The sequence below is a fragment of the Myxine glutinosa genome, chromosome 2 (assembly GCF_964187855.1).
Source record: "Myxine glutinosa chromosome 2, kmMyxGlut1.1, whole genome shotgun sequence".
Lineage (NCBI taxonomy): Eukaryota > Metazoa > Chordata > Myxini > Myxiniformes > Myxinidae > Myxine > Myxine glutinosa.
The window spans coordinates 170326840-170354377 of NC_136262.1; the positions used below are offsets into that span (position 1 = coordinate 170326840).

Below are 27538 nucleotides of genomic sequence, written 5' to 3' on the forward strand. Positions count from 1 at the left end.
GCGAGCTATCACGTGTGCCGAACGTGGCGAACAGACTCTGCCTCGGACGGCACATTTGAGAGCGTATTCATTTATTTCACGTTGGCAAACTATGTTGGCGTTAAACTATGTTTTAAAACTAATTAAAACTAATTTGCGATTCATCGTAACTGCGATATGCGACCTTCCGGACAGTCAAATGAGGACGTCACTTCCGGACTTACGGATAGTCATAGTGACGACGTACTGATGCTGAACGTGGCGAGCAGACGCTGCCTCGGACGGCACATTTGAGAGCGTATTCATTTATTTGACGTTGCAATCTGTGTTGATTGTTGTAAGGTACGATCGATTGTAGTACACGTTTATAATAACTCTGCCGATACAGGCCCGATTAACTGCAGCGCCATCCGAGCTGCGGCGTCGGGACGATACATTCATTGTACGGTCACATCACGCACTTACGGGCACGCCCATGGGCCCATGGGCACGCCCATGCATGCATGGGCGAAGACATTTTTTTTTTTTTTTTTGGCAAGGAACGGGCACCCACGTACGGGCACGTCCTAGTAAATAACAATTTAATAAAACCACACAATATTGCAATACCGTGGTACAGTCCAGTATAATATGGACTTTGCATACGGAGGTGGCGGGATAGATGGAGGGGTGAACAGCGCCGATGACTGGTCGAGTGCACCAAGGTGATCGTCGGCTTCTTGGTCAAGTTCACCTGGGTCGTCTGCGGTCTCTTGAGATGGTGATGGCGATACGGTAGATGCTTGTGGCTGTGAACGAGACTTAAAATATGCATCGAGAGACATTGTCTGGAGTGCTCTCTTCTTCTGTTGAGACAGATCCCTGCAGCAACGGAAATCATCTTCCAATCGGTGGCAACACTCACTGAAAGTCTATGTTCTCTACGTTCCACATTTGGGTCGTCTTCTTTCATGATGTTCATCACTTGGCTAATCAAATTGAACACGGCTGATAACCGTTTCATAGTGAGTTGCTTTATCGGTTGGGGATTGCGCACATTTAGCTGATGCTGATCTTCGATCCACACACACACAAAGGTTTTTCCATTTCCTCCATTCCACAATCATGAGCATAAATAACTCTCAATGAACTTCCCGGGATTGCACTTTCACCACTTGCCTTGACTTTCTCACTGTTCTTTAGAATTGGTCGAATAGTTGATGACGCACGGCTACATGCACGGCGAATGTCTGTAATTTGTTCACCTTCTCCTTTAACTCAACTGGACTATGTCCAGCTGAGTTTTGGTCGACACCGTGTCCGTCGTCTGTCGTCTGTCTGTCTCTGTCGTCTGTAAACAATTCGACGTCTACGCTCTAAAAGTCACAAATATTGATGAAATTTGATGAAACTTGTTATGCAGCATCTTTAAGACATAAACTAGTTTGGGATTGCATTTAGGCATTGCACGCCCAAAAATGGGCGCGGCAGGGCGGCCATATTGAAAAATAAATTTTTGTCAATCTGGTACTTCCTAATGTAGCTAAAAGGCTGAAACTTCGTGTGTAACTTGGTTTGTGGTTCTATTATGCATATTCTAACCATATTGTTATAGACCAGTTGAGTTCAGGTTCCCTGGAACCTCGTTTCTTTTAACAATGTCTAGCTTCACTTCCAAACTAATTGATTGCCGAGATCGCTTATCAGGATTCCCAGCAGAAGGCGTAAATTGGCGTTTTCCAGTCATGATGCATGGAAAGCAAAATATGAGATTAATATCGTCATTGGGAGACAGTTGATACAGTATACAGTACACAAGTTGAAGGCGGGCACGTAGTACTACAGTGACATGTACATGCTTTACGGAACTACATCTGAACATGGAGGGAAGCGCTATGAAGGAGAAATGCGTTATACGGTAACGTCACATCTCCCGATGCGCTGCCGAAGGCGTTAAACCGAATATCACAGGCATAAATCGAAAAGTGTTCCCTATTTCTTCCATGGCGTTAAACCGAAAATGCGTAAAATGAATGGGTGTAAAGAGAGGAATGCCTGTATTGTCATTTTGCACCATCCGGCGGCCGTCTGTATGTCCATCTGTCTCCTATTTCGACCTCTGCGGCCAAACTGCTGGGCCAATCTGGCTGGAATTTGGCAGCAAGGTTCCGCTCTTGACTGGTAACGAGGATTCCAAAGCTCGTTACGATCGCTTGACGTAAGGAGGTAAAAATGGCGGCTTTCATAAATTCCTTCAAAATCTTCTTCTCAGGACCCACCAGTAAGAATGCTACCAAATTTGGGTTTCAGCATTCGGATAGGGTCTTGATGGTAAATTGCAGAGGCCATGTCAATCACATGACCGGAAATGTGTCAATGGCGGTCACATAAATTCCTTCAAAAATCTTCTCCAGACCCACCAGTAAGAATGCTACCAAATTTGCGTTTCAACGTTAGGATAGGGTCTTGATGTTAAATTGCAGAGGTCATGATCACATGACCGGAAGTGTATCAAAATGGCCGACTTAGTCATTCTTTGGAAAATCACATAAATTCCTTCAAAAATCTTCTCCTCCAGAACCACCAGTCAAAGCAACCTCCCGCCACCCTATCCACAAAGCCCTCAATCCCTCCCCCCCCCCCCCAAAAGTTTCAACCTCCCCTCCCCCCACCAACGTCTTAATCTCCCCCTCCCAACCCTTTTCAAACGGCAACTCCCTGTCTTCCCCCAACCCCTCATAAAAGTGAAAGCGCATTCTAATATCAATCACATAGTCTTATTTCAGACAGATAGATAGATAGATAGATAGATAGATAGACAGACAGACAGACAGACAGACAGACAATACAAAATTGCATTACTCAGAAATTGCACAAGGCCATTCTTACAACAGAGAGACAGACAGATAGCTAGTCTATATACTATACACAGACACACATAGGTGAAATGGATAGAGATAAACAGACAGTCAATACAAAATTTATTTACCCAGACATTACACAAGGCCATTCTTCCAACAGACAGACAGACAGACAGATAGATAGTTAGATGGACATACATCGGCATTATGAAATAGATAGACACACATGTAGGTGAAATGGATGGATTTATAGATAGATAGACAGACACAGGAGGGGCAAAAGGCGATCACCCTGGAAGATCCCATGACATATCTTCCCTCGTGTGTGTGTATGTGCGTGCGTGCATGTGCGTTGACTTCAGCGCTTTTCTCAGAGACGGCAAAACGGATTTTCGTCAAACTTTCAGAGGTTCATCAGTGGGTACCTCTCTATTCTTTTGGCCTGTGTGTGTTTGTATGTACGGTATATATATATATATATATATATATATATATATATATATATATATATATATATATATATATATATATATATATATATATATATATATATATATATATATATATATATAAAAATAAAATATAATATAATATAATATAATATATAATATAATATAATATAATATATATATATATACATAATATATATTCATTTCATATATATATTCATTCATTTCATTCATATATATATACATACATACATACATACAATACATACATACATATACACACACACACAGTCACATGAAAAAGTAAGTACACCCCATGTAAAGTTATGACTTTTTCAACTTTACTATGTAAAGTTTTACATAGTAAAACTTCCTCCAACGTGGCTTCCTCGAACGCGGTTTCGAATTTACACACTGAATTAAATGCGTCAAAACCTCCCCAACGCGAGGGTGTGTTTCGCATTTTACGCGATCATGGCTGGTGTTTTCCCAAAGATTTATATGATTCTTATTCCTTGTTACTGTACTGTACTTTGCTTAACCCATGTCCACACAAAGGAGGTCTTCTTAGGCTAAATACAAGGCTAAAAAGACGCTCCTTGTGTGGACAAGGGTTAATTAATATTTAATTTATACATACGATGATGCGAGTCGCCACCTGCCATCATCGCTCGCAGTCCGATTTTACATTCCAGATTAATTGCGACAAAAACGGCCGGCGTTTTCACAAAGATTTTGATATCCTGAAATTCGGATTTGATTGCGTCGAAGAAGAAGAAGAAGGAGAAGGACTGTTAAAGTTCCACGGGGAAGAACTATCCATTGAAGAACTTGTGACCCAGACGTCTCATGAAGAAGACAATGAAGAATATGATGAAGAGCCAGAAAAGGCAGAATTAACCACCAAACTGCTGGAGGAGCTCTTCAAGGCAACAAAAACTGCCCAATAAATCTCTAAGGTTAGATCCTTTTGTGGAAAGAAGCGTGAAGTTCAAGTGGGCCATAGTCAGCTTTAAATCCCTACACAGAAATTCACAGGGAGTTAAAACGGAAGGCAAGGCAAGTGCCTACAACACAATTCTTTAGGCCTACTTCAACACCATCCACCAGCAAATCATCACCCAAACCTCCAACAACCACCTCACAATAAGGTGAGTTATTTTGCAATAATGCGCAACTCCAGTTAACACCAGAGTCGCGGATGGCCTAAACGGTCTTATTCGGAGGCAACTACCCAAACATGGATTCGGCTATGGCCGCGCGGGAGGAAGAAGGAAAATGGAGGCTGCGGCGAAAGCACTTAACTGCAGCGCGTCGGCGTAGCTCCGGTCCTGTAAGGGGCAATCAACTCAAGCGGGCACAGGTTTCACAGGGGATGCAAAAGAATACAAGGGTTTATTGAATAAAGGCAGGGACAGGAAAAGCACGCGCTGGTAAATCTAATGCCGAAATCGGGATCCCGCACACCAGACCTCAAACACGAACAGGGGGATGAAATATGAAAGAAACACGTTCGTTATGTTATTGTGAATGCGGAGCTCGGTCTTATTTGGTCTTTGTCGTTGGCTTTGGCCGCCGTCCAACACGCGGCTCCTTTCGTCCCGTGGCATGCCTCGCTCCAAGTTCCAAAGCACCACGCACCGATCACCACGATGTCGACCCTCGTACACTGTCAACAAGCCAACTCGGATCTCACCGGGACGACCAACCCAGGACGTGAATCTTCCAGGAATCTGCCAGGAATCTGTTAGATTCTGCGAGCCAACGCAACCAGGGATCTCACGAAACTGCCAGGGCCAGGAGTCTCACTAGTGCGCAACTGCTCAACTCGTGCGCAACTGCTCAACTCGTGCGTAACTCAGTCGGGATCTCTGAACGACTCTCTCTCTCGAACCAAAGTCTGTCTCACGTCTCTGTCTCTCCAAGCAACTCAACTCGGGATCCAACTCGACTCAACTGCCCAAAATGGCGTTCGGCGCTCGTTAATATCCGCCGGCCGGTGACGTCGGCCTTGGCGCGCTGCCAACTAATCAGAGCCTCGTAACTTCCCGCCCTCTGTCGACCCACTTTGCGCCTCCCGCGTCCATTCGCGCCAAACGAGCACAGCCCTCCTGGGCGTGGTACTCAAGGTGGATAGGTAGTGCTGTTAGCTAGATTCAAAATCCCGTCTCGGAACCGTCTCGATAAATTTTCAATTTTCATAACGGGATCTCGGATCGGCTCGGTTCCCGGCAAAGCAAAAAAAATAAAAAAAATAAATAAATAAATAAATAAATAAATAATAAGGCTTCAAAAATAATGGCATTTCATTACAATATATAAACAACAATGAAAAAAATTCATTTCTGATGTTGAGTACTTAAATTCCGACTTAGCTTCCATTTACCGGGATGAAATAAAATACACCGCCTACATGCAGATGATCGGCCACCGATGGGACCGGGTTATCTCATTACAGTTTGTATTGTCGTGTAATTTCTTGCTCGGAATGTCATAGAGAGGGAGAAAATGTTTCTGCCCAGGCATATTCGAGTCCCGGTTGGAGTTTCATTATCATTTTGTGAGTTGTGATCGCCAAGGGGCTCGCTCCCCCCCCCCCCCCGTTCCCCTCCCCTCCCCTCCCCCGCCCGGCAATGCCGGGTACTTCTGCTAGTAAATTATAAAGCAGGCGGTGTAGTGATCACCCCCCCCCCCCCCCCCCACTCCTTATTTTGACACTGTGACTAAAGTAAACGTAATCAACTTATCAGGCCTAAAGTGGAGATAAGATAACCAAAATACTTTCACATTCAAACCGTCAAACCAAACCCTGAGCGATTCTTACAATTTATAGATTTAGTGTTGCAATTAAACATAAACGTTCATCAAAAACTCATTTCATAAAACTACATAATGTATTGTACTTGTATTAATACATTGTGTGTAGAATAATCCGTTATAAACGTGTTTTTAATCTAAGTAAACATCGTCCCTCCAATCACGGGGCCTCGAGCGAGTCCCTCGATATTAATGTGCAAAAGACCATAGCAACCACATCCTGTAACTCGTCTCCAAGGACGGACACGTGACCGTAGCGTAGGGCGGAGCGAGGCGGAGTGATACAGCGGAAGGATTCGACGGTTTAAAATGAAGTCGCGATGCGGGGGATTTTCATTGGGACCTTTATCCTGATTTCGTTACCTCCGCACCAAAGGTAGATGGAGGTTTATGTTTTCACTCCTGTCTGTTTGTCCCTTTGTTTGTGAACACAATGTCTCAAAAAGTTGTGGACGGATTCGGACGAAATTTTGTGGAGATGCAGCGTGTGTGACAAGGACGACATGATTAGATGTTGGTGAAGATCCGGATTCGGAATTCGGATTCGTTTGCAGTGCATTGTTTGTTGACAAGGGGAAAATCCTGGAACAGTGAGTTTACTTTATCTATCATCGTTTGTGTCAGTTCGGCTGCACTTGCGAAAAATGATGCTTGTGCAGAAGCAGAGTAATGAAAGCAAGGCTCAATAAATGCCTCTATTATGGAAAATATCTGCAAGAAGTTGGAATTTTAACCGGGATTTTTTTACCGAGAAATTGCGTCAATCAATTTATCTCGGGACCGTCCCGAGACCGTCTCGAAAGCCGAAACCGCCGGGATTTCGTCCCGGTCTCGGCTCGGTTGACAGCCCTATGGATAGGCCTGTCCGGAGGTGTAGGTGGCGGCGGCCATTATCGGCGCTGTCCTGGCCTGGTCTCTTCCTAAGTCATGTCAGGGGGCAGGACGTTCTTTAGTGTTGCGCTAAGGATCCGTCGGAATGTCTATGTGGTGTGCAGTGCCAAAAGGGACAAAGGTTTGGCTAACCAGGTGAGACATACAAGGGCACAACTCCTTAATCCCTGCACTACTTATCACTCGAACCTCCTGGTAGATTCACAATTATACATCTTAACTGACAAAACGCCTACACATGAACTTATTACAGGGTAGTTTTCCTTACCGCGACACCTCGAAGCATGTTACCTACGCAGCTCTATCTGCTCTACATATCACTACCCGCCAGACATAACACCAAACCTCCAACAACCACCTCACAATAAGGTGAGTTATTTTGCAATAATACAGTACTATTATGATACTAACACTTATTTTAATGTACATTTAATAATGCTGCACCATTCCATACAAAGAAACATGTAAAAAAAAAAGCAAGAAAGGCTGTTTTAGGGTCAGTTTTTTGGGAGCCTGGAACATATCCCCAATTTCCCCATACGCTTCATGATTCCTCCAACACGAGGTTATCCCAGAACGTATCCCCCGCGTTGGAGGAAGTTTTACTATATATATATATATATATATATATATATATATACTCAAAGGCAAAAGTTATTGTGACACACAAACAACAAACAGAATCAGTGTTAAACTTTTACTGCCGCGAATGAAATGTTATTACATGGAAAGACAAATGTTTCAAGGTATGGTAACGATCAACAGTCCATAAGAACAGCGCACCTGGCATATGCAAATGAGCCACAACACAAGAGGGGGTTCACAAGCAAGTTCACACGGTCAGTAGCAAATGTGTCCAACTTGTGCATTGATGCAGGCCTGGCACCTTCGCCTCATTGAGGCCACTAAACGTCGATGAAAGTCCCGGGGAAGATCATTCCATATCCGAGGAAGGATTTGGCAGAGTTCCTGCAGCGTTTTTGGAGGATTCCGATGACGTCATAAACGTCGCTCCATTTCATCCCAGACATGTTCAATGGGTGACAAATCAGGGGATATTGCGGGCCAGGGTAACACATTAACATTGTTCTGATTAAGATACTGCTGTACAACTCGAGCAACGTGTGGTCTGGCGTTATCGTGTTGAAACGTCACTCCAGGGCCGTTCTGTTGCAAAAACGGTAAAGCGGCCATTTGCAAAATCTCGTCTCGGTACCTCACAGCATTCAAGTTCCCCTCAATCACAATCATTGGCGTCCTTGCTGCAGCTGTTATCCCACCCCAGATCATAACGCCCCCACCTCCAAAACGATCCCCTTCCAGAACACATGGCCTGATGTAACGTTCACCTGTGCGCCTGTAGACACGTGTCCTGCCGTCAGCTCGGCGAAGCTATGCCAAATGGTGTTTCTATGGACGTTGAATCGACGAGCAACATCACGCTGCGAGGTACCAGACTGAAGCATACCTATAGCTCTCCATCTGTTATTTTCCCGGAGGCGTGGCATGTCGAACTTGTTCCAGAACGATGAATAGAGGTGTTTTCCTGACTTCTGCACTTCTTAAGACTGCATTGAGTGGAAATGATAAGCGTCTGGTTGTCTGGCCTTTTAAAGTGAACATTGCTGGCCATTTTTCTCGAATATGTCATGCTTCTTGCAAATTTCGTGCAATTCGAACAACAACTGCTTGGTTGCGTTTCTTCGACCATTTTAACACACTGTTTCTCTGGTTCAAATCTAACAATTCATTCACAAGATTACCAATGAAAAAATTCCATGTCACAATAACTTTTGCCTCTGAGTATATATATATATATATATATATATATATATATATATATATATATATATATATATATATATATATATATATATATAATGTTTGTGGGGGGGGGGGGGTAGAGATGAAATGCCTCAGGAAAATTAGGAATGTTTAGCTCAGCATGGACCGTGTGATGTGAAGAAGAAGCCCACCTCGATGTACATAAGTAGGGATTCTGTAGATAATAAGATCGTATGTGTGTCTCCATACAAAGGTTGGAGCTATGCTAATTAGGTAGGCCTTCAGGATAATTCCCAGTGTGTAAATTGCCCCTGTGATTTTCCCTTATGTTTTATCTCGACTAAAAAGGGCCGCCAGTATGAACGACAAGAGCGGCCATAAATAGCTCCAGTCACCCACAACATCGTCATGCTGACAGAGACCCAAACATTTGCGAATCGGCAAGTAAACCCCGCCCCCGAGCTTCGTCATTGGGCGTCAAGCAGGCTGTGAGACCCCGCCCCGAAGGGGATGATTGGCCATGGAGATGGGATGATGTGATGAGATGTCGGGATTGGTCGAGGGGATGTCGGTGAGGGACAAAGGAGGATGGTCCCTCCTCCCTCTTTCTTTTGGTCCTGGTGTGTGTGGCGAACGGTCACATTTTTTGAGTCTCCTTGGTTCTGGCCATCGGATCTTTTGTTCTTTGTCTATGGTTTGGCTGTGCCTGGCTTGTGTGCGATTGTGGAGAGAAGGAGGAAGAAGCGGACTCGCTCTCTCTCTCTTGTGCCGGCTTTGGGATCTAATGGGGGTGGGTGGGGGGGGGGGGGGGTGACATTTGGCTGCCTGCTACAGGCAGGTGTGCAGGTGCGCTTGCTTGACCGGCGCCATTTTTTCGGGAGCTTCGACGCACGGTTCTCTCAGTGATCGATCCACCAAAGTACTCTTCGAGACCGCATAGCTAAGTGCCAAATCAAAGGGGGGGGGGGGGGTGGGGGGGTGGAGAGGGTTCTTTTTTATTTTCTTTAATCATTCCCTTGTCTGTTTTGTGTGTCTGATTGGAGACATCTCAAGTTAGGATTTCGTTTTTACTTCAACATTCATTTTTACCGCATTGCTTTATTTCATTAAATTCACTGGCAACAGTACCTGCCCTATGGGCGGGGCTTCAATTGGGGAAGCCCAAATGAAAAGGTAAAATATCAGAAATTGAAGGCTTTTTTTTATTTTAAACGATTCATATAAACATCCGTTAAATCGTATCACACCGCAAATCGTCAAAATCTAAACAGTACATGGCTAAACAGTACATGCACGATCACGTACCACGTACGTCTCGCGTCTCGCTCGCTCTCATGTTGTCCCGATAATGATCCTTCCGCAGGTTCAACCGACGGAAACCTTGTTACGACTTTTACTTCCTCTAGACAGTCAAGTTCGCTCATCTTTTCGGTGCACCGGCACGAGCCGAGAACGGCCCGTGCAGGGGCTGATCCGAGGATCTCATCAAACCGTCCGATCGGTAGTAGCGACGGGCGGTGTGTACAAAGGGCAGGGACTTAATCAACGCGAGCTGATGACTCGCGCTTACTGGAATTCCTCATTCGTGGGACACTGTCTCAAGCCCCAGTCCCCATCACAGATGGGGCTCAGTGGTTTACCCGAGCCTGACGGGGAAGGGCAAGGTACACGCTGTTCCATCCAGTGTAGCGCGCGTGCGGCCCCGGACATCGAAGGGCATTAAACGTTCCTTTAACATTAAACGTCCATTTAACATTAAACGTTCATTAAAGGATTACGAAACGAAAAACATTACGAAATTACGTTCACACCGTCACGTCAAACACTACCGTGAACACATACATCGTCACAACATCGTCACAATGAGAACATCGTCACAATGAACGTTATGCTAACGCAAATGTTATGCGGGAGTCCAAACCTGAGAATGCTGGAGACCAAAGCTGAAATTGGGAAAATTATATAGCCTATTTTACTCCCAGGGGTCCCAGGATTACCCACCCAAAATATCTTTGCGATCGGTTCAGCAGTTTTTACGGTACCTTCGAACAGACAGACGGACATTTGGGAAGTATAGTAAGATTATTTGTTGCATCCACTTTTGTGTGTTGTGTCCGTTTACTCGTTTGTGGGTTCGAGGAATAAAAACCCGTGGCGGCTGTCATATCAGGTAAGACTTCGAACCTTCCCGCGCACGCGAAAAGATAATCCCGCCAAGTGCGGGTATACGCCTCAGAGTAAAGCAACGTTCGGCTATCTGTCCAAGGCTGGTCTTTATCGGCCACGGACTTGACTATATATATATCTGTCGTACGCTGAACATCACACATCTCATTCCAAAGCTGCCCAACCCCCTCCCCGCTGCTATAACAGCCTCCACTCTTCTAGAAGGCTTCCACTTGATGTTGGAACATTGCATCAGGGATTTGCTTCCATTCAGCCACAAGAGCATTCGTGAGGTTGGGGACTGATGTTGGGTGATTAAGTTGGTTCGCAGTCGGCGTTCCAATTCATCCCAAAGGTGTCTGATGGGGTTGTGTTCAGGGCTCTGTGCAGGCCATTCAAGTTCTTCCACACCGATCTCGAAAAACCATTTCTGTATGGACCTTGCTTTGTGCACGGGGCCATTGTCATGCTGAAACGGGAGGGGCCTTCCCCAAACTGTTGCTACAAAGTTGGAAGCGCACAATCGTCTGGAATGTCATTGTATGCTGTATCGTCAAGATTACCCTGCACGGGGGCACTGTCATGCTGAAACAGGAAAGGGCATTCCCCAAACTTGGAAGCACACAATCGTCTAGAATGTCATTGTATGCTCTAGCGTTAAGATTTCCCTTCACTGGAACTTTGCGGCCTAGCCCGAACCATGGAAAACAGCCCTAGATCATTATTCCTCTCCACCAAACTTACTGTTGGCACTATACATTCGGGCAGGTAGCGTTCTCCTGGCATCCGCCAAACCCATATTCGTCCGTTGGACTGCCAGATGGTGAAACGTGATTCATCACGCCAGAGAATGCCGCGTTTCCACTGCTCTAGAGTCCAATGTCGGCGAGCTTTACATCACTCCAGCAAACGCTTGGCATTGTGCATGATCTTAGGCTGGTGTGCGGCTTCTCGGCCATGGAAACCCATTTCATGAAGCTCCCGATGAACAGTTGTTCTGCTGATACTGCTTCCAGAGGCAGTTTGGAACTCGGCAGTGAGTGATGAAACTGAGGACAGACCATTTTTACGCACTTCAACACTCGGTGGTCCTGTTCTTTGAACTTTTGTGGCCAAAACTTCGCGGCTGAGCTTGTGTTGCTTCTCGACATTTCCACTTCACAATAACCGCACTTACAGTTGACCGGTGCAGCTCAAGCAGAGCAGAAATTTGACGAACTGACATGTTGGAAAGGTGGCATCCTATGATGGTGCCACGTTGAAAGTCACTGAGCTCTTCAGTACGGCCCGTTCTACTGCCAATGTTTGTCTATGGAGATTGCATGGCTGTGTGCTTGATTTATATATGTCTGTCAGCAATGGGTGTGGCTGAAATAGCCGAATCCACTAATTAGAAGGTGCCCGCATTGTTTTGGGCATGTAGTGTATGTATGTATATTGTGTATGTATGTATACTGAAACGCAAAAGAAACTTACCACCTTTGAAACCTTCAAATATCAACAATAACACTGCGTGTAGTAAATGTGTGAACTTATTTGTGGACAATAGTGTCCTCACTGTCAGACAAAACGGTCACGGATGGTCACTTGAACCTTCAATGGTCACTTCATAGCACAGCTGTTGAACAGCCGTTTTGACTGTCAGTGATTAGCCAAGGGGTACGGGATGATTTTAATGAGCTGCACGTGATGTCTTGATATTGGCTTTAAAAAGGCCATTGCAAAATGGGCATTTTGACCATTTTGACCACCTTCAAAAAGACCGAAAACGCAAAAGAAACGTATCACTTCTTTGAAATGTAATGCAATTCTAACAGTTCAAAATAAAACAAACCAACAATTGCTAATTGAAACATTGGCATTTTATTGATGACATGTCAAGTTTTTGACCAAGATACACCATCTCATCAGTTTGTTCTACAGTACAGAACAGCACAGGGTGCAATGTCAGTCCCCTTTCAATAGCGTGTGTGGCCACCATTGTTTTGGATACAGGCAGTGCATCGTCGGCGTATACTGCCTACCAGTCTTTGGATGGATTGCTGCTGGATTCTGTCCCACTCAGTCCTCAATGTCTGAAGCAGCTCTGCCCGTGTCCTGGCCCTGCCAACTACGCGTCTCCCAAGCTCACCCCACAGGTGCTCCATGGGATTCAGGTCAGGGGAGAGCGCAGGCCACTGCATGGTGTTGATGTTCTCGCCTTGGAGAAATGCAGTGGTAAAGCGAGCAGCATGGGGACGAGCGTTGTCATGCTGAAAGGTTCTCAGTTCTGGGTGGTCTAGCAGGAATGGCAGCAGATGAGGTCGCAGGATGTTATCCACATACCGCTGGGCGTTAAGATTCCCATCCACAACCACCAGTGGCGTCCTGTAACGGCCTGATATGGCGGCCCACACCATCACACTTGGGCCACCCCACCTGTTGGCTTGACGCACGCAACAATCGGCATATTGCTCGCCAGTTCTTCTCCAGACACGCTCACGCCCATCAGGACTGTCCACACAGAACCTTGACTCATCGCTGAAAGCGACCTCGTTCCACTGCGCCAAGGTCCACCGCTGATGCTGCTGGCACCATCTCTGTCGGTTGCGGTGATGGGCAGCCGTCATCACGGGGCCTCTGTATGGTCTTCTGGCAGTCAGACCATAGTCATGCAGTCGTCTTCGTGCAGTATCATTGGAGAACCGTGGGTTTGCACGCCCCCGAGTTTCTGCCGCAGTGCGGGATGCTGGATGGAATCGATCCCGCAGGTGACTTCGGACCATCTGCCTGTCCTGCCTTGCAGTGGTGACTCTTGGCCTCCCTGATCGAGGTCTGTCATCTGCAGAGTTGTGGAGGGTGTCTCTGTCCACCAGGGCCGATATCGTCTGGTGTGAACAGCCAAGGCGACGTGCCACCTCATGGTAGCTCAGTCCGCCTTGCAGCATACCCAGGGCACGCTGCCGTTGATCCCTTGACAATCGTGGCATGTTGATTGAAATGCCCATTTTGCACTGGCCTTTTTAAAGCCAATATCAGGACATCACGTGCACCTCATTAAAATCATCCTGTACCCCTTGGCTAATCACTGAGTCAAAACGGCTGTTCAACAGCTGTGCTATGAAGTGACCATTGAAAGTTCAAGTGACCGTCCGTGACCATTTTGTCTGACAGTGAGGACACTATTGTCCACAAATAAGTTCACACATTTACTACATGCAGTGTTGTTGTTGATATTTAAAGGTTTCAAAGGTGGTAAGTTTCTTTTGCGTTTTCGGTCTTTTTGAAGTTGGTCAAAATGGTCAAATTTTTCGGTCAAAATGCCCATTTTGCACTGGCCTTTTTAAAGCCAATATCAAGACATCACGTGCAGCTCATTAAAATCATCCCGTACTCCTTGGCTAATCACTGACAGTCAAAACGGCTGTTCAACAGCTGTGCTATGAAGTGACCATTGAAGGTTCAAGTGACCATCCGTGACCGTTTTGTCTGACAGGGAGGACACTATTGTCCACAAATAAGTTCACACATTTACTACACGCAGTGTTATTGTTGATATTTAAAGGTTTCAAAGGTGGTAAGTTTCTTTTGCGTTTCAGTATATGTATGTATGTATCTATGTATATTATGTACATGTGTATTCAAAATGGATGAACAGAACATTTCCGTTGGATTATATTGATGGAATAATTTGTGGTTATATACAGTGCATTCAGAAAGTATTCAGACCCCTTCACTTTTTTCACATTTTGTTATGTTGCAGCCTTTTGCTGAAATCGTTTAAATTCATTTTTTACCCTCATCAATCTACAATCAATACCCCATAATGACAAAGAGAATTAACAGGATTTTAGAAAGTTTTGCAAATTTATTTTAAAAAAACAAACTGTAATATCACATTGATATAAGTATTCAGACCCTTTGATATGACACTTGAAATTTAGCTCAGGTGCCTCCCATTTCTCTTGATCATCTTTGAGATGTTTCTACACCTTGATTGGAGTCCACCTGTGGTAAATTCAATTGATTGGACATGATTTGGAAAGGCACACACCTGTCTATATAAGCTCTCACAGCTGACAATGTATATCAGAGCAAAAGCCAAGCCATGAGGTTGAAGGAACTGCCTGCAGAGCTCAGAGACAGGATTGTGTCGAGGCACAGATCTGGGGAAGCCTACAAAAAAATCTCTGCTGCATTGAAGGTTCCCATGAGCGCAGTGGTAGTCCATGGGCTGAGTAGGATTTACATGCACCCCCCCCCCCCCCCCCACAACTTAACTTCCCGGGTATGTCCATGTACCCCCCACCCTAGGGGTTAGGAAAAACCATGTTAACAGAAAAAAAACTCATTCCCAAGGTACCTCCCACGCATATTTTGATGTTACCCCCCTGTGTCTGTGATTTCCGAAAATTAGGGGTCGGCGAAATTCAAATGGCCATACCTTTTTACCTAGTCATCCTATGGTTGCATATGACCCCTCAAAATGTTTGTCCTGGGACACTCTTTACAATATGTGTTGTATGCAAATGAGGTCACCAGAGGTCAAACTATGACGTAATTTGGGGGTTGCCCAAAATCCATGACCTTGAAAGTTAAAAATGACCTGAGGTAGGCAAGAAATTGGTAAAGGAATGTTTTATTATGCCTTTTTGATAGTACATATATCAAGACAGTTTATGGAAAAAACAGCTTCGAAGAATTCCAAGTATTGACTGGTTGGCGGTCGTTTGAATTTAGAGGACGAATTCGAAAAATGACCAAAATTTGTTCTTTCAACCTCCAAAGCATCAATACTTGGTTTTGATGACAAAGATTTGCTAAATGGGTTCAAAGGTGGTATCATAACATAATATTCCAAAACTGGCTATAATCTGACATTCAAGGTCAGATTATCAAGGTCAAAGGTCAACTGGGTGCATAATTTTCTTTCAAGGAAAGTCATTTGCCAGTTTCGCAATAATCACAAAACCAACCAAAAAAATTATTAGTTATTTAAGAAATTATGTCACCATTCAGATCCAAGTTACACCATTCCCCGAGTGAATTATATGCCCCAAATAAAAGCTAACCTGTAAGATGTGACATTGATTGTGGTTCAACCAACTTCACTTCAGTTTAATGACGGAACTTAATCATCGTCGCTCTCACTTCCGCTCTCTTCACTTGAAGATGACATTTCATCGCCTTGGTCATTGTTATAATCTCCATCCTCCTCCTCATCATCACTGTTCTCACTCTCCAGTTTCTGTTCAAGGATATCCACCAGTTTGGTTGGCAAAATGTCATGATATGTCCATTTTGGCTGCAGGGTCCCACTTTCGTATACTCATCCATGTCGATTTGGGATGTGAGCTGTGAGCTCGCTCGTATCAACAAACTTGATAATTCGCATGTTCGGCATGCTGTTGCAGACAGCTTTTGCATGGGGGCAAGGAACCCATGTCGAATGACTTCTTGGGATCCAGGGTGCCTCCAGTGGCACACTTAGCCTGTAGTAGAAGGTACCACAGTTCATTTACAGTTTTGACGTTTGGTTTCCCATACAGTGCACAAGTGAATTCCTCCAGCATGTGCTGGACGTCATTGTCCACTTCCCAACTTTCACCAACTCGACAGAATGCCTCCTGGAAATTGATACTCTTTTGGAAAAGTTTTATCGCTTTGATTTTCCCTTTCCCCTTGAAAGCACTCGTGCTGTCGCAGCCACTGAAAGCATGAAGGCCAAGTAATGCTGATCGTAAAACAGGTGAAATGGATTCTGCGATTTTGTTCATGTCCAAGCAATGTTTCGAATTGCCTTTCCCTGTTTCGAACAGTATTCTGATCCCCTCTAATCGACTAACATGGAACAACAAGATGAAGAAGATATCGCTGTCTGGACTGCGAACCCGCACACATTTGTACCCGACTTCCTTAGCGTACAGACAGTACAGAATGATCCGTGAGTCTGTTTCTTCCTGAGTTGACTTGAGACCAACAAGCTCCTCTACTGAAGTGGTTTCCCCATCAGATGTTAGACGGTATGCCTTTCCTTCTACAACAATGGTAACACTCCGATCCTTTAGTGAGCTTGTGAATTCACCACCACTCCAAGTGGACAATAGGATTCTGATCGGTTGTTCTTTGTTTTCATCATTGGTTAGGAAAACTCCCCAGTCTTTTGGTCTTCTTGTTTTTTCACCGCTTACGATGAGCTTATCTCCACAACCCCGCCTCTGTCGTTCTGCTGACTTGATTGAATCTGGCCTGTACATGTCTGTGCTGAAGAAAACATCATGCTTTGTTGTTAGAGACTTGAAAACCTTCTGAGCTATTTCCCCAAAAGTGTTTGGTATTTCCCTCATGTAATAGAAACAAGCACTTCCGTCCTCGATAACCAGACTGTCTTTGATATCAGGAGGTGCAGATGAACAGTCCTCGTCCAAATCCTTTACAAGATAGGCAAGTCCCTTAGACTTATCTGTCTTTGCCATATATCCATGTGCTCCTGCTAGACTCAATGGCACTGGTGTTACAGGATAGGTCAGTAGCTCCCGCAGGTCGAGTTTTGCTCCAGGAAGCTTTTGGCACTGAACTAGCAGTTGAAATGCGATGCTTCCCTGCTGCTTATACTCAACGGTTTTATTTATGGAGGATTTGACTAGCACAGCCTTGTTCATATCTTCCATTGTTTTCAACTTTAGTCTTTTGATCGGCTCAAAGAAATTCTCATGTGTCTTCAGCCGTTCCTCTATAAAGTTTTTCTTCCGGTCTGCTCCTGCGGATTCTGCACACAGAATGTCCCGTTCAACGTCAGAGCTGGCGGGTGCACCAGAAGAAAGGCAGTATAACTTGTCTGCATCCGGAAGTTCGAAGGGGTTATTGAAACTTGTCACAGCTTCTACAGTCCGTTTCACCTGCTTTTCACTGCGCTGCACTTCAGCATGACGTACATCCTTGTGTTTCTTCCCCGTCTCTGCATCTGGTGCCATGTCAGCCATGCTGTAGGTCGCTTGGAAGTACTCAGCCCTTTCTTTTGAAGTCCGTGCCCATCTCTGGTGCGCCCCATAATTAGTCGAGATGCCAGATATCCCTGCTTCACTTCCACCCCCTCCCCTGGATTTCGCGTTTTTCATGAATGTCTCTTCAATAGTCTTGTCGACTGCACATCTATTCCCTGGTATGAATGATCGAGCTACACTTATTGCCCCCCGTTTCAACAATTCCGTTGCTCCAGGATGAGACCTCTCGATATTTGCGATGAAAAGAGCAAAGAATGTCAAGTACCTAGCGTAGTTCTGACCATCAAAACTAAAGAAAAGATCAGGCATCAAGCCAAGACATTCACCATAGAGAACGAAGTCATTTGTCTTCACTGCCTCAAGTAATGCCAGGGCCAACCACACACGATCTATGTAGGACATCCATAGCTTAGCAGTTTTGCCAAGTTCACCTTGCCTTACACCATCACGAAACTTGAGGTAGTCTTCTATGTAAGATCTGAGGACTGTATCCTGCAAAACTGCTGCTTCAGTTTTGCTCCCCACTGACTGAATCAGTTCCATGATCAGATGCTTTGATTCCTGTGGACTTCCGTCAAAGGGCAATTTCTCGCCTCGGCCATCAAGGAAACGTACGAGCAGTAGGCGTTCCAACGAATCCACCAACACCTTGTGACAGTGAATAGACCGTCCGTTGTTCTTACCAGATATCACACCACTGATCGATCCTGGTGAAGACAGACCAGCTTCTAGTAGAATGTCGGACAATCCTGTACCTTTCATCATCTTGCCAATCATCTTTGGCAATCAGCCATTTTTCGAATTCGTCCTCTAAATTCAAACGACCGCCAACCAGTCAATACTTGGAATTTTTCGAAGCTGTTTTTTTCCATAAACTGTCTTGATATATGTACTATCAAAAAGGCATAATAAAACATTCCTTTACCAATTTCTTGCCTACCTCAGGTCATTTTTAACTTTCAAGGTCATGGATTTTGGGCAACCCCCAAATTTCGTCATAGTTTGACCTCTGGTGACCTCATCAGTGACCTCATTTGCATTTAACACATATCATTGTAAAGAGTGTCCCAGGACAAACATTTTGAGGGGTCATATGCAACCATAGGATGACTAGGCAAAAAGTTATGGCCATTTGAATTTCGCCTACCCCTAATTTTCGGAAATCACCGACACAGGGGGGTAACATCAAAATATGCGTGGGAGGTACCTTGGGAATGAGTTTTTTTTCTGTTAACATGGTTTTTCCTAACCCCTAGGGTGGGGGGTACATGGACATACCCGGGAAGTTAAGTTGTGGGGGGGGGGGGAGTGCATGTAAACCCTACTCAGCCCACAGACTATGGCCTCCAGAATTCTTAAATGGAAGAAGTTTGGAACAATCAGGACTCTTCCTAGAGCTGGCCGCCCAGCCAAACTGAGCAATCGGGGGAGAAGGGCCTTGGTAAGAGAGGTGACCAAGAACCCGATGGTCACTGGCTGAGCTCCAGAGATCCTGTGTGGAGATGGGAGAGACTTCCAGAAGGACAACCATCACTGCAACACTCCACCGATCTGGGCTTTTTGGCAGAGTGGCCAGATGGAAGTCTCTCCTCGGTGAAATACGCATGAAATTGAATTTACTTGGAAAGGCACACACCATGGACAGGTGTGTGCCTTTCCAAATCATGTCCAAGCAATTGAATTTACCACAGGTGTACTCCAATCAAGGTGAAGAAACATCTCAAAGATGATCAAGAGAAATGGGAGGCACCTGAGCTAAATTTCAAGTGTCATAGCAAAGGGTCTGAATACTTATGTCAATGTGATATTTCAGTTTTTTATTTTTAATAAATTTGCAAAACTTTCCAAAATCCTGTTTTCTCTTTGTCATTATGGGGTATTGAGTGTAGATTGATGAGGGAAAAAATGAATTTAAGAGATTTCAGCATAAGGCTGCAACAAAACAAAATGTGAAATAAGTGAAGGGGTCTGAATACTTTCTGAATGCACTGCATATATATTTTTACTTCTGTGGTGTGTTCAGTTGCCAAGTTTCTTTTTGTCGTTGAAATGCTCACTAAGTGCCTTAAGCACTCCCTTCAAAACCGGTGATAAGGAACGACTGGCTTGGCAAGTGCTAGCTTGCTGCTTGGTAACTGAATTCAGCCCTGGTTTTACTACTTTGTCAGAATTTTTTTTGTTGGCAACGTAATGAAGTTTTCTCAGTGAATTAAATGTACGAAAAGGAAATTATTCAGATGGAATTATTTATGGGTTATATTTTGTTTTATTTCTGATAGGTGTGCAAACCAGCCACTGAGATTATACACCACCTGTGAAACTTTGTGCTTCTATTCACACAAGGCATCCTTCTGTACACCTCACATGTACATAACATCGTGCAAGCAATAGTAAGGAGTCAGAAGGTCCGTTCGATAGAAAAGGTCATTTCAAAATGGAGTGTGAAATGTTTATGCAGTTTGCTATGAATGTCCTTTGATATCATATTAGTAACTAACTGTTAAGACTGCTAAGGCGTTTCAATGAAGGATGTCGACGGATAGGTAGACATTGACAGAATTGACAAAGACAAAAATAAATATTCTGGTACGTGAACGAACCAGCCACACTGAGATTATACACCATTCATGAAACTTTGTGCTTCCACTCACACAATACATTGTCGAAGCGTTGTTTTGTTCGCCTAACATGTACATAAAAATATACGCCGTTTGCATTTGTAAGTGAATTCAAAAGTTTTTTTTTTTGTTTGTTTTTGTTATTTTGTTATTTTTGCAATGATTTTTCTTTAACAGCATAATAATCACTAACTGTTAACGCTGATAAGGTTTGTCAGTGAAGTACATTGATGAAAAAGCAATGATACATTGACAAAATTGTTTGAATAGGTTGAGGTTTTGTTTTTGCCAGAAAAGGTATTTTTTTGTTTTTGTTATGTTGCCCCTTTATGCCTTTGTGGCCATGTTAGCTGAGACCCAGTCGAAGTACAGGTCACGTGGTCCTATTTCTTTTGTTTAGATCTAGGTGATTTCCAAAACCCCTGGTCCTATTTTATATTTACAGAATGCCCCGTCCAAAGTACTGGAGGATGTCACGTGATGGTGGGACTGCTCCAAAGAAGAGATCAGACCGCCTCTCTAAATGTTCGTGTCGGGATGATACTGCAATGTCAGATCATCTGTCGGCTGCAGCTTTTGATTGCCCCATGGCTGCAGCAACAGGCTGTGATGTCCCATTGGGGATTGAGCCTGCCATAACTGCTATAACAAAAGGTACTTGTACCTTCTCGTTTACTGCTACTATACAAATTGCTATACCCGCCATACCAAAACGTGCTGCAACAGGTACCTTCTCGTCGACTCCTGCGAATGAAACTGCTATACCAAAAGGTGCTGTGATAGGTACCTGCTCGTCGACTTTGCCAACCAAACTGCTATACCGAAATGTATGGTAACAGATGCTGTCTCTACTGTTGCTAAAACTGGTACATCAAAGGGTACTTGTAACGATGTTCTTCTCCGAAATCCTGCTGGTTATGGGTCCGAAGCCGGTTGTGATGATGTTGCAAGTGACAGCTTGGTTAAGGAGTGTGTCCCAGATCATAGCTCTGATTTGGTGAGTAATACTACGAAATAATTCATACCCCCGAATGAAACTTGGCAACAGGATATTTGTGGACACCCTCAATGCAATTTGGCAACAGGCTGTGCGTGACGAGGTCAACTTCAGTGTCAAAGATGTCGTGAATATATATGGTCCCAGTCTTGTTGCCGTTGTCGATGATTTCAAGTCCGAAGATGTCACTGGAGATGACCTCTGTTTCGATCACTGTTTATCCCGTGTCGTATTCGGCTGTCAACATGACGATCACTCAGACATCCGCAAGCTTGTACTCAAACATATGTATGTTATGTGTAATGAACTTGAGAATTTTTTGCATCCTGTAGAAAATGACAAACCCCTTGAGGAATATTTTCTAAAGTCCAGAGATAGATCTACGGCTAAATGGGCAACATCGTATGATATACTTTCTGCAGCAAATCTTCTGAAAACAAATATTCATGTGTGCAAGTCCATATGGTGAGCGATGGCAAAGGCAAGAGTTTTGGGCTGAGTTTTGTGTCCATGTGACGAAATGCGACAACAGGCTATCTACTTGTGGAATGCTAACCGGAGGCACGATATGATCATACTGAGTATGGCCGATAAATCTCGTGTTACTCCTTCACTAGTCGTGAATGTTGGTGCCGAGCCCATCTGTACCAGTACGAAGTAAGACCAACGTACTGACGTCTGTTATCAACAAAACAAACAAAAGAAAGACCGTCCCACTATCCAGTATGATTGCCATACTCCTTCCATCCATCAAGCAAAAAGCACCTGCGTTTTGAAAAAGTATTTCCAAGTCTTGGCCTCACTGTCTTCCAAACATTATTTGAGAAAGAGAAAGTCGTCCATGTCTCCAATGAAGGAGAAACGTTGAGCCTGTTTTGTTAAATCCTATAACAAGGCGTGTGAAAGACACCGATCTGACCCTGTGGTCAAGAAACAAAAGGCATGCATTGATCAACGTTCAAAACGGAAAGGTCGATCTGACCCTGGGAAGCGTGATGGTTTGATTCAAAACAGAGGGGCCGATCTGATCCCGTGAAGCATGATGGTTTGACCCAAACTGACATGAAGTTGAAACAGAGGTGTCGATCTAACCCCGTGAAACGTGATGCTATGAACCAAACTGCTCTTGCTTCAAAAATAAAACTTCAAACTCAGCCATATTTTATCGAAAAGGAAAAAAAGCGATCTAAAATCAAGAACCATGAACACAATGTTGCCGAATGTATGGAGCACTTACACGAGTCAATTGCTACTGGTCCTATTTATATTTGTACAGTATGTCACCAGCATTGGTTTCGACATCCTGTCGATAAAGTCCCTCTCTATGTCCAAAATCTGTCTTCTCATTATCTGACGAGGTACTTGTCTATTTATGGGATAGAATAGATCTGTAGAACGTGTCTGGTAGCTGCGAAGCAGAACAAGATGCTCAGATTATCTGTCGCTAATGGAATGGCTTTTCCAGACAAACCACAACAACTAGACCTGCATCAACTGGAAGAACATTTGATTTCGCCTCAAATTACCTTCATAAAGATTTGAGAACTACCTCGTGGAAATCTGCACAGTTTGAAGTCGGTAATGTACCGACTGAAGTGTCATCGGATGTCAGGGAATTACCTCGCAATATCAATGACTGAAACTATTGCTGTTGAATTAAAACGTTATTGATAAACTATTTCTCAGATAAAGTCTCTCGTCTGAAGGGGCAAAAAAGGACCAGACATACATGGCAGGCCAGTTGCTTTCTGGTAAGGGCATGGACAGTATGGTGAAACTAGATGAAGGTTACTACATGTTGCACAATTCTCCTCCCTATCTGTAATCTTGAAAGACGATTTATTTGCCATTATCCACCAGTTGGAAATCCCGACATGGTTCATGTCACATGTCCATATCACAAAAGCAGCCCCATCCCAACGATTGTTACTACTACTCCCCCCACCCATACCCACACTACCCCTCCCTGCCCCATCCCACCCCTTCCCATCCTCTGAATGGTCCCAATGGCATGAAACCCTGTCAATAACACTGGACAACAACAACAAAAATATAATTCTGCTACTGAGGTAAATGTAGGTGTCCTTTATTAATTTGAGCATGCTGATTCAAAATCTGAAGTCGGAATTGACTCAGAAAGTTAGGATTTTTAGTTACAGAAATGGCTGCACTTGCTGGAGCCGATGAATAACCTCCATTCATCAGAATGGTGTTCATAGCATAGTACTTTCATGAGGCCGTTCACATCAGTGCAGGAGCACACACTATTCTCCATCTGGTAGAACACTGCCAAGTTCATGAAAAGGAGAGATTTTTGTGCCTTCTGCCAAAAAGTTCCACTATTGAAACCGTGAAGCCAACAATTCTGCCTTTTTCTTAGATGGCTCAAGGCCCCTGACAAGGTCGTTTCACTCTTCCAGGTTGATCAGGTGAGGTTGTTTCACTGACTCCAGCTCTGTTGGTTCATAAAGCTCAGTGTCATCAGTATCATCTAGATATGTTACCTTGTTGTACACCGCTCCTTTCCTATGCCATTCCGCGCGCTGCACAACGTCATTGCCGGGCACTGAAAGGGGCCTGGCAATGACGCACGCTGAAAGGGAGTACTCAGTTTTCACTCTGGTTGTTTGTTTGTTTGTTGTACACTGCTCCATTCATATGCCATCTCCAGGTGCTGCATAACGTCATTGCCGGGCACCGAAGGGGGCTCGACAATGACGCACGCTGAAAGGGAGTACTCAGTTTTCACTCTGGTTGTTTGTTTGTTTGTTGTACACTGCTCCATTCATATGCCATCTCCAGGTGCTGCATAACGTCATTGCCGGGCACCGAAGGGGGCTCGACAATGACGCACGCTGAAAGGGAGTACTCAGTTTTCACTCTGGTTGTTTGTTTTCTTTCTTGTATTCTTGTTTGTCCGGGCGATATCTCAGCCATCCTTTGAGCTAGGAAGCTCAAATTTGGGCACAATAGTGAGCAAGTACTTTGCCAAAAACGGTAATTTTTTGCTTTTTTGATTAATCAATTTATTGATTAGTTACTTCATTATTATTATCGGTTAAATAAGTACTTTTATATTTCCTTCTCTTCTGTGCATTATCTCAGGCACCTTTTGAGTTAGGAAGCTGATATTTGGACATGACAGTGACCAAGTGATTTGGCTGTAAAGGCTATTTTTGATTTATTGATGAATCAATTAATCGATTAATTATTTAATTATTCGATTAATGACTTCTTCTTTTTTTAAAGTTACAGATTCGGATGAAATGGTGGTGGTTTGTGTTCTACAAGCCAATTTACTGATTATTTAATTTTTTTATGATTTATTTATTTATTTTCATTATTAATCATTTCTTTATTTTCTTTCTCATCTGGGCAATATCTCGGGCACCTTTTGAGCTAGGAAGCTGATTTTTTTTTTTTTTTTTTTTTTTTTTTTTTTTTGTATACAAGATCGAGGCTCGTGAAAGAGCGAACATTAATCACACAGAAAGACAAACCGACACATAAAACATATAACATCGGGAGCGGTAGACAAGATGGGGAGAGAGGGGGAAGGACACAAACACAACATTTGAGAGCAGGGACCGAGAGACATGGAGACATCGAGAGATCTGAGAGAGGGCGAGGGCTTTGGGGGGGGGGGGCATGGGAAGGGGGCGGTGGGAGAGGTATAAAACATATGGACACTGCCAGGACTTCCAGGAAAGAAGTTGGAATTTCAAACAAGGCGGATCTGGGGTGAATTAGCGGGGGTAGAAAAGATCAAGGTTTTGGATGGGGGAAGATAAGAGATGGTGGTGAACAGCTGTTTTAAAGACCTGGAGGGAGGAGTGGGATTGAAGGGAGTGAGGGAGTTTGTTCCAGAGGCGGGAGAAAAGAGGAATGAAAGAGTGAAGGTGAGCAGAGAGCCGAGATTTCGGCAGTTTAACCATCAGATGGTTGCTGGCAGATCTTGTGCGACCTGTAGGAATATTTGGGGGACAGAGCACAGAGAGAGCTGGGGGTGCAAGGCCGGAGAGGAGTCGGTAGAAGACAGAAAGACCACCTACCTGCCTGCGGTGAGTGAGTGAAAGGCCCTCAGAGATAGCTTCATCGCGGGAGATTCCAATAATTCTGAAAGCTTTGGTTTCAACAGCGTGAAGCCGAGCTAGGTGTGAGGCAGGAGCACCGGCCCATAGGGGAGAACAGTATTCCATTGAGCTGCGGATGAAAGCCTTGTATGTGGTGAGGAGCTCAGGTGTGCCGAGGAAGGACTTCGCACGACGGAGGATGCCCAGTCGGCGACTGGCTTTGGAGGCCAGCTTGGAAATGTGGTTTTCCCAAGAAAGATCATGGCAGATAGTGAGACCCAAAATCTTGAGCGACAGAACTTCTTGGAGAGGATTGTTGAGAAAGTAGATGGGAGGGTTGTCCAATCGATCTTTTCGGAGAGACATAGTAAGAGTGTGAGATTTGTTAGGATTGAAAGACATGTTCCACTTGTTTGACCAGTCTGTGATTTTGTCCAGGTCTTCAGAGAGTGAGGAGGCAGCAGACTGCCGATCTGAGGGAAGAGGAATGGAGCGGCAGAGAGTGGAGTCATCAGCAAAGAGATAGAGAGGATTTTCGAGAGAGTCAGAGAGATCATTGATGAAGACCAGAAAAAGCACGGGGCCCAGAACACTGCCTTGGGGAACTCCAGCCTGAACAGGAAGAGGAGATGAGAGAAACCCATTCAGGGCCACACGTTGACGACGACTAGAGAGGAAGTCCGCCAGCCATGCGTGGAGATTTCCATGGATACCAAAGGAGGAGAGTTTGGTGAGCAGAGCGGGGTGCCAGACCGTGTCGAAGGCACGTGATATGTCGAGGGAGACAGCTCTAATTTCCTGTTTGGCATTGAGGACCTCCATCCATTGTTGAGACAGCAGAAGCAGCATGTCCAGAGTAGAGTGACCTGGTCTGAAACCAAATTGATGATCAGAGATCAAGCCATTGGAGAAGAGGAAAGATTTCATATCCGAAGCAATGATGGATTCCATGACTTTGCTGATAATTGGGAGAAGGCTGATTGGTCTGTAGTTGCTCGGATCTGTTTTTGCACCTTTTTTGTGCAAAGCGGTGATGTTGGCTGATTTCCAAGCAGATGGCAGTTGACCTTGAGCAAAAGAGAGGGTGAAGAGAACAGTGCTATTTGGACATGACAATGACCAAGTGATTTGGCTCCAAAGGGTATTTTGATTTATTGATTAATCAATTGATTAATTATTTATTGATTAATAAATTAATTGTTTTATTTTTTATTAATGACACATTTAATTAAATTTCTAAAAGTTACATCTTCGGATGAAGCACTATTGGTTTATTTATGCCATTAGCCAATTGATTAAGAAAATATTTTATGACGATTTTTTATTGATTTTAATTATGCAATTAATCAATCAATTATTGTACACCTCTCCCTCCAAATACAGTCTCCATGAGCTGCATGAAAGTATTGCCGGGCACCAGAGGCGCCCAGGCAATGCCGCATTGTAGGATATTTAATTATTTGACATGGGGGCGGTGTACTTTGAATGTATCTGTACTTTTGTTTGTTTTCTTGTTACTTGTAAAATCGAAGATTTTTCAAGTATATTGGTCAGTTGTGTTTGTGGTTCTGTCTGTCTGTCTGTCTGTCTGTCTGTCTTTGTTTGTCTGTTTGTTTGTCACCGGTCTACAGGTCACAATTTTCAACCGATCTTCACGAAACTTCACCAAATGGTAGAGTTGGTCAAAAGCAAGAAGCGTATTGTTTTTGGGGTCATTACGTCAAAAGGTCAACATAGGCCAAAGGTCACCAACTTTGCTAAATTTCTAAAATCCTCAATTTTCATCCGATTGACTTGAAATTTGAAGAGCACTTGCATATCTGGTCACTGGATTCAACCATCTAGTATATTTGAGGTCAACATAGGCCAAAAGGTCAACATAGGCCAAATTTCTAAAATCCTTATTTTCATCCGATTGACTTGAAATTTGAAGAGAACTT

General features: G+C 44.1%; 1 protein-coding gene across 11 annotated transcripts in view; it reads left to right on the forward strand.

The window, feature by feature from the left end:
- The window catches only part of LOC137421083 (zinc finger and BTB domain-containing protein 39), a 41993-nt gene that overhangs the window by 5604 nt on the left and 8851 nt on the right, over positions 1-27538 (forward strand). For 5 of the 11 annotated variants that reach the window (XM_068106779.2, XM_078771925.1, XM_078771924.1 and 2 more), the window contains exon 2: positions 20974-21182. The exons of 2 other annotated variants lie outside the window; for them this stretch is intronic. In XM_068106779.2, coding sequence (XP_067962880.1) covers positions 20975-21182 — 208 coding nt within the window. In that variant the 5' untranslated portion in view covers position 20974. Of the gene's footprint in view, positions 1-20189; positions 20316-20973; positions 21183-27538 lie in introns of all 11 variants that reach the window. 4 more of the 11 variants (XM_078771927.1, XM_078771926.1, XM_078771930.1 and 1 more) reach the window with 2 other exon arrangements.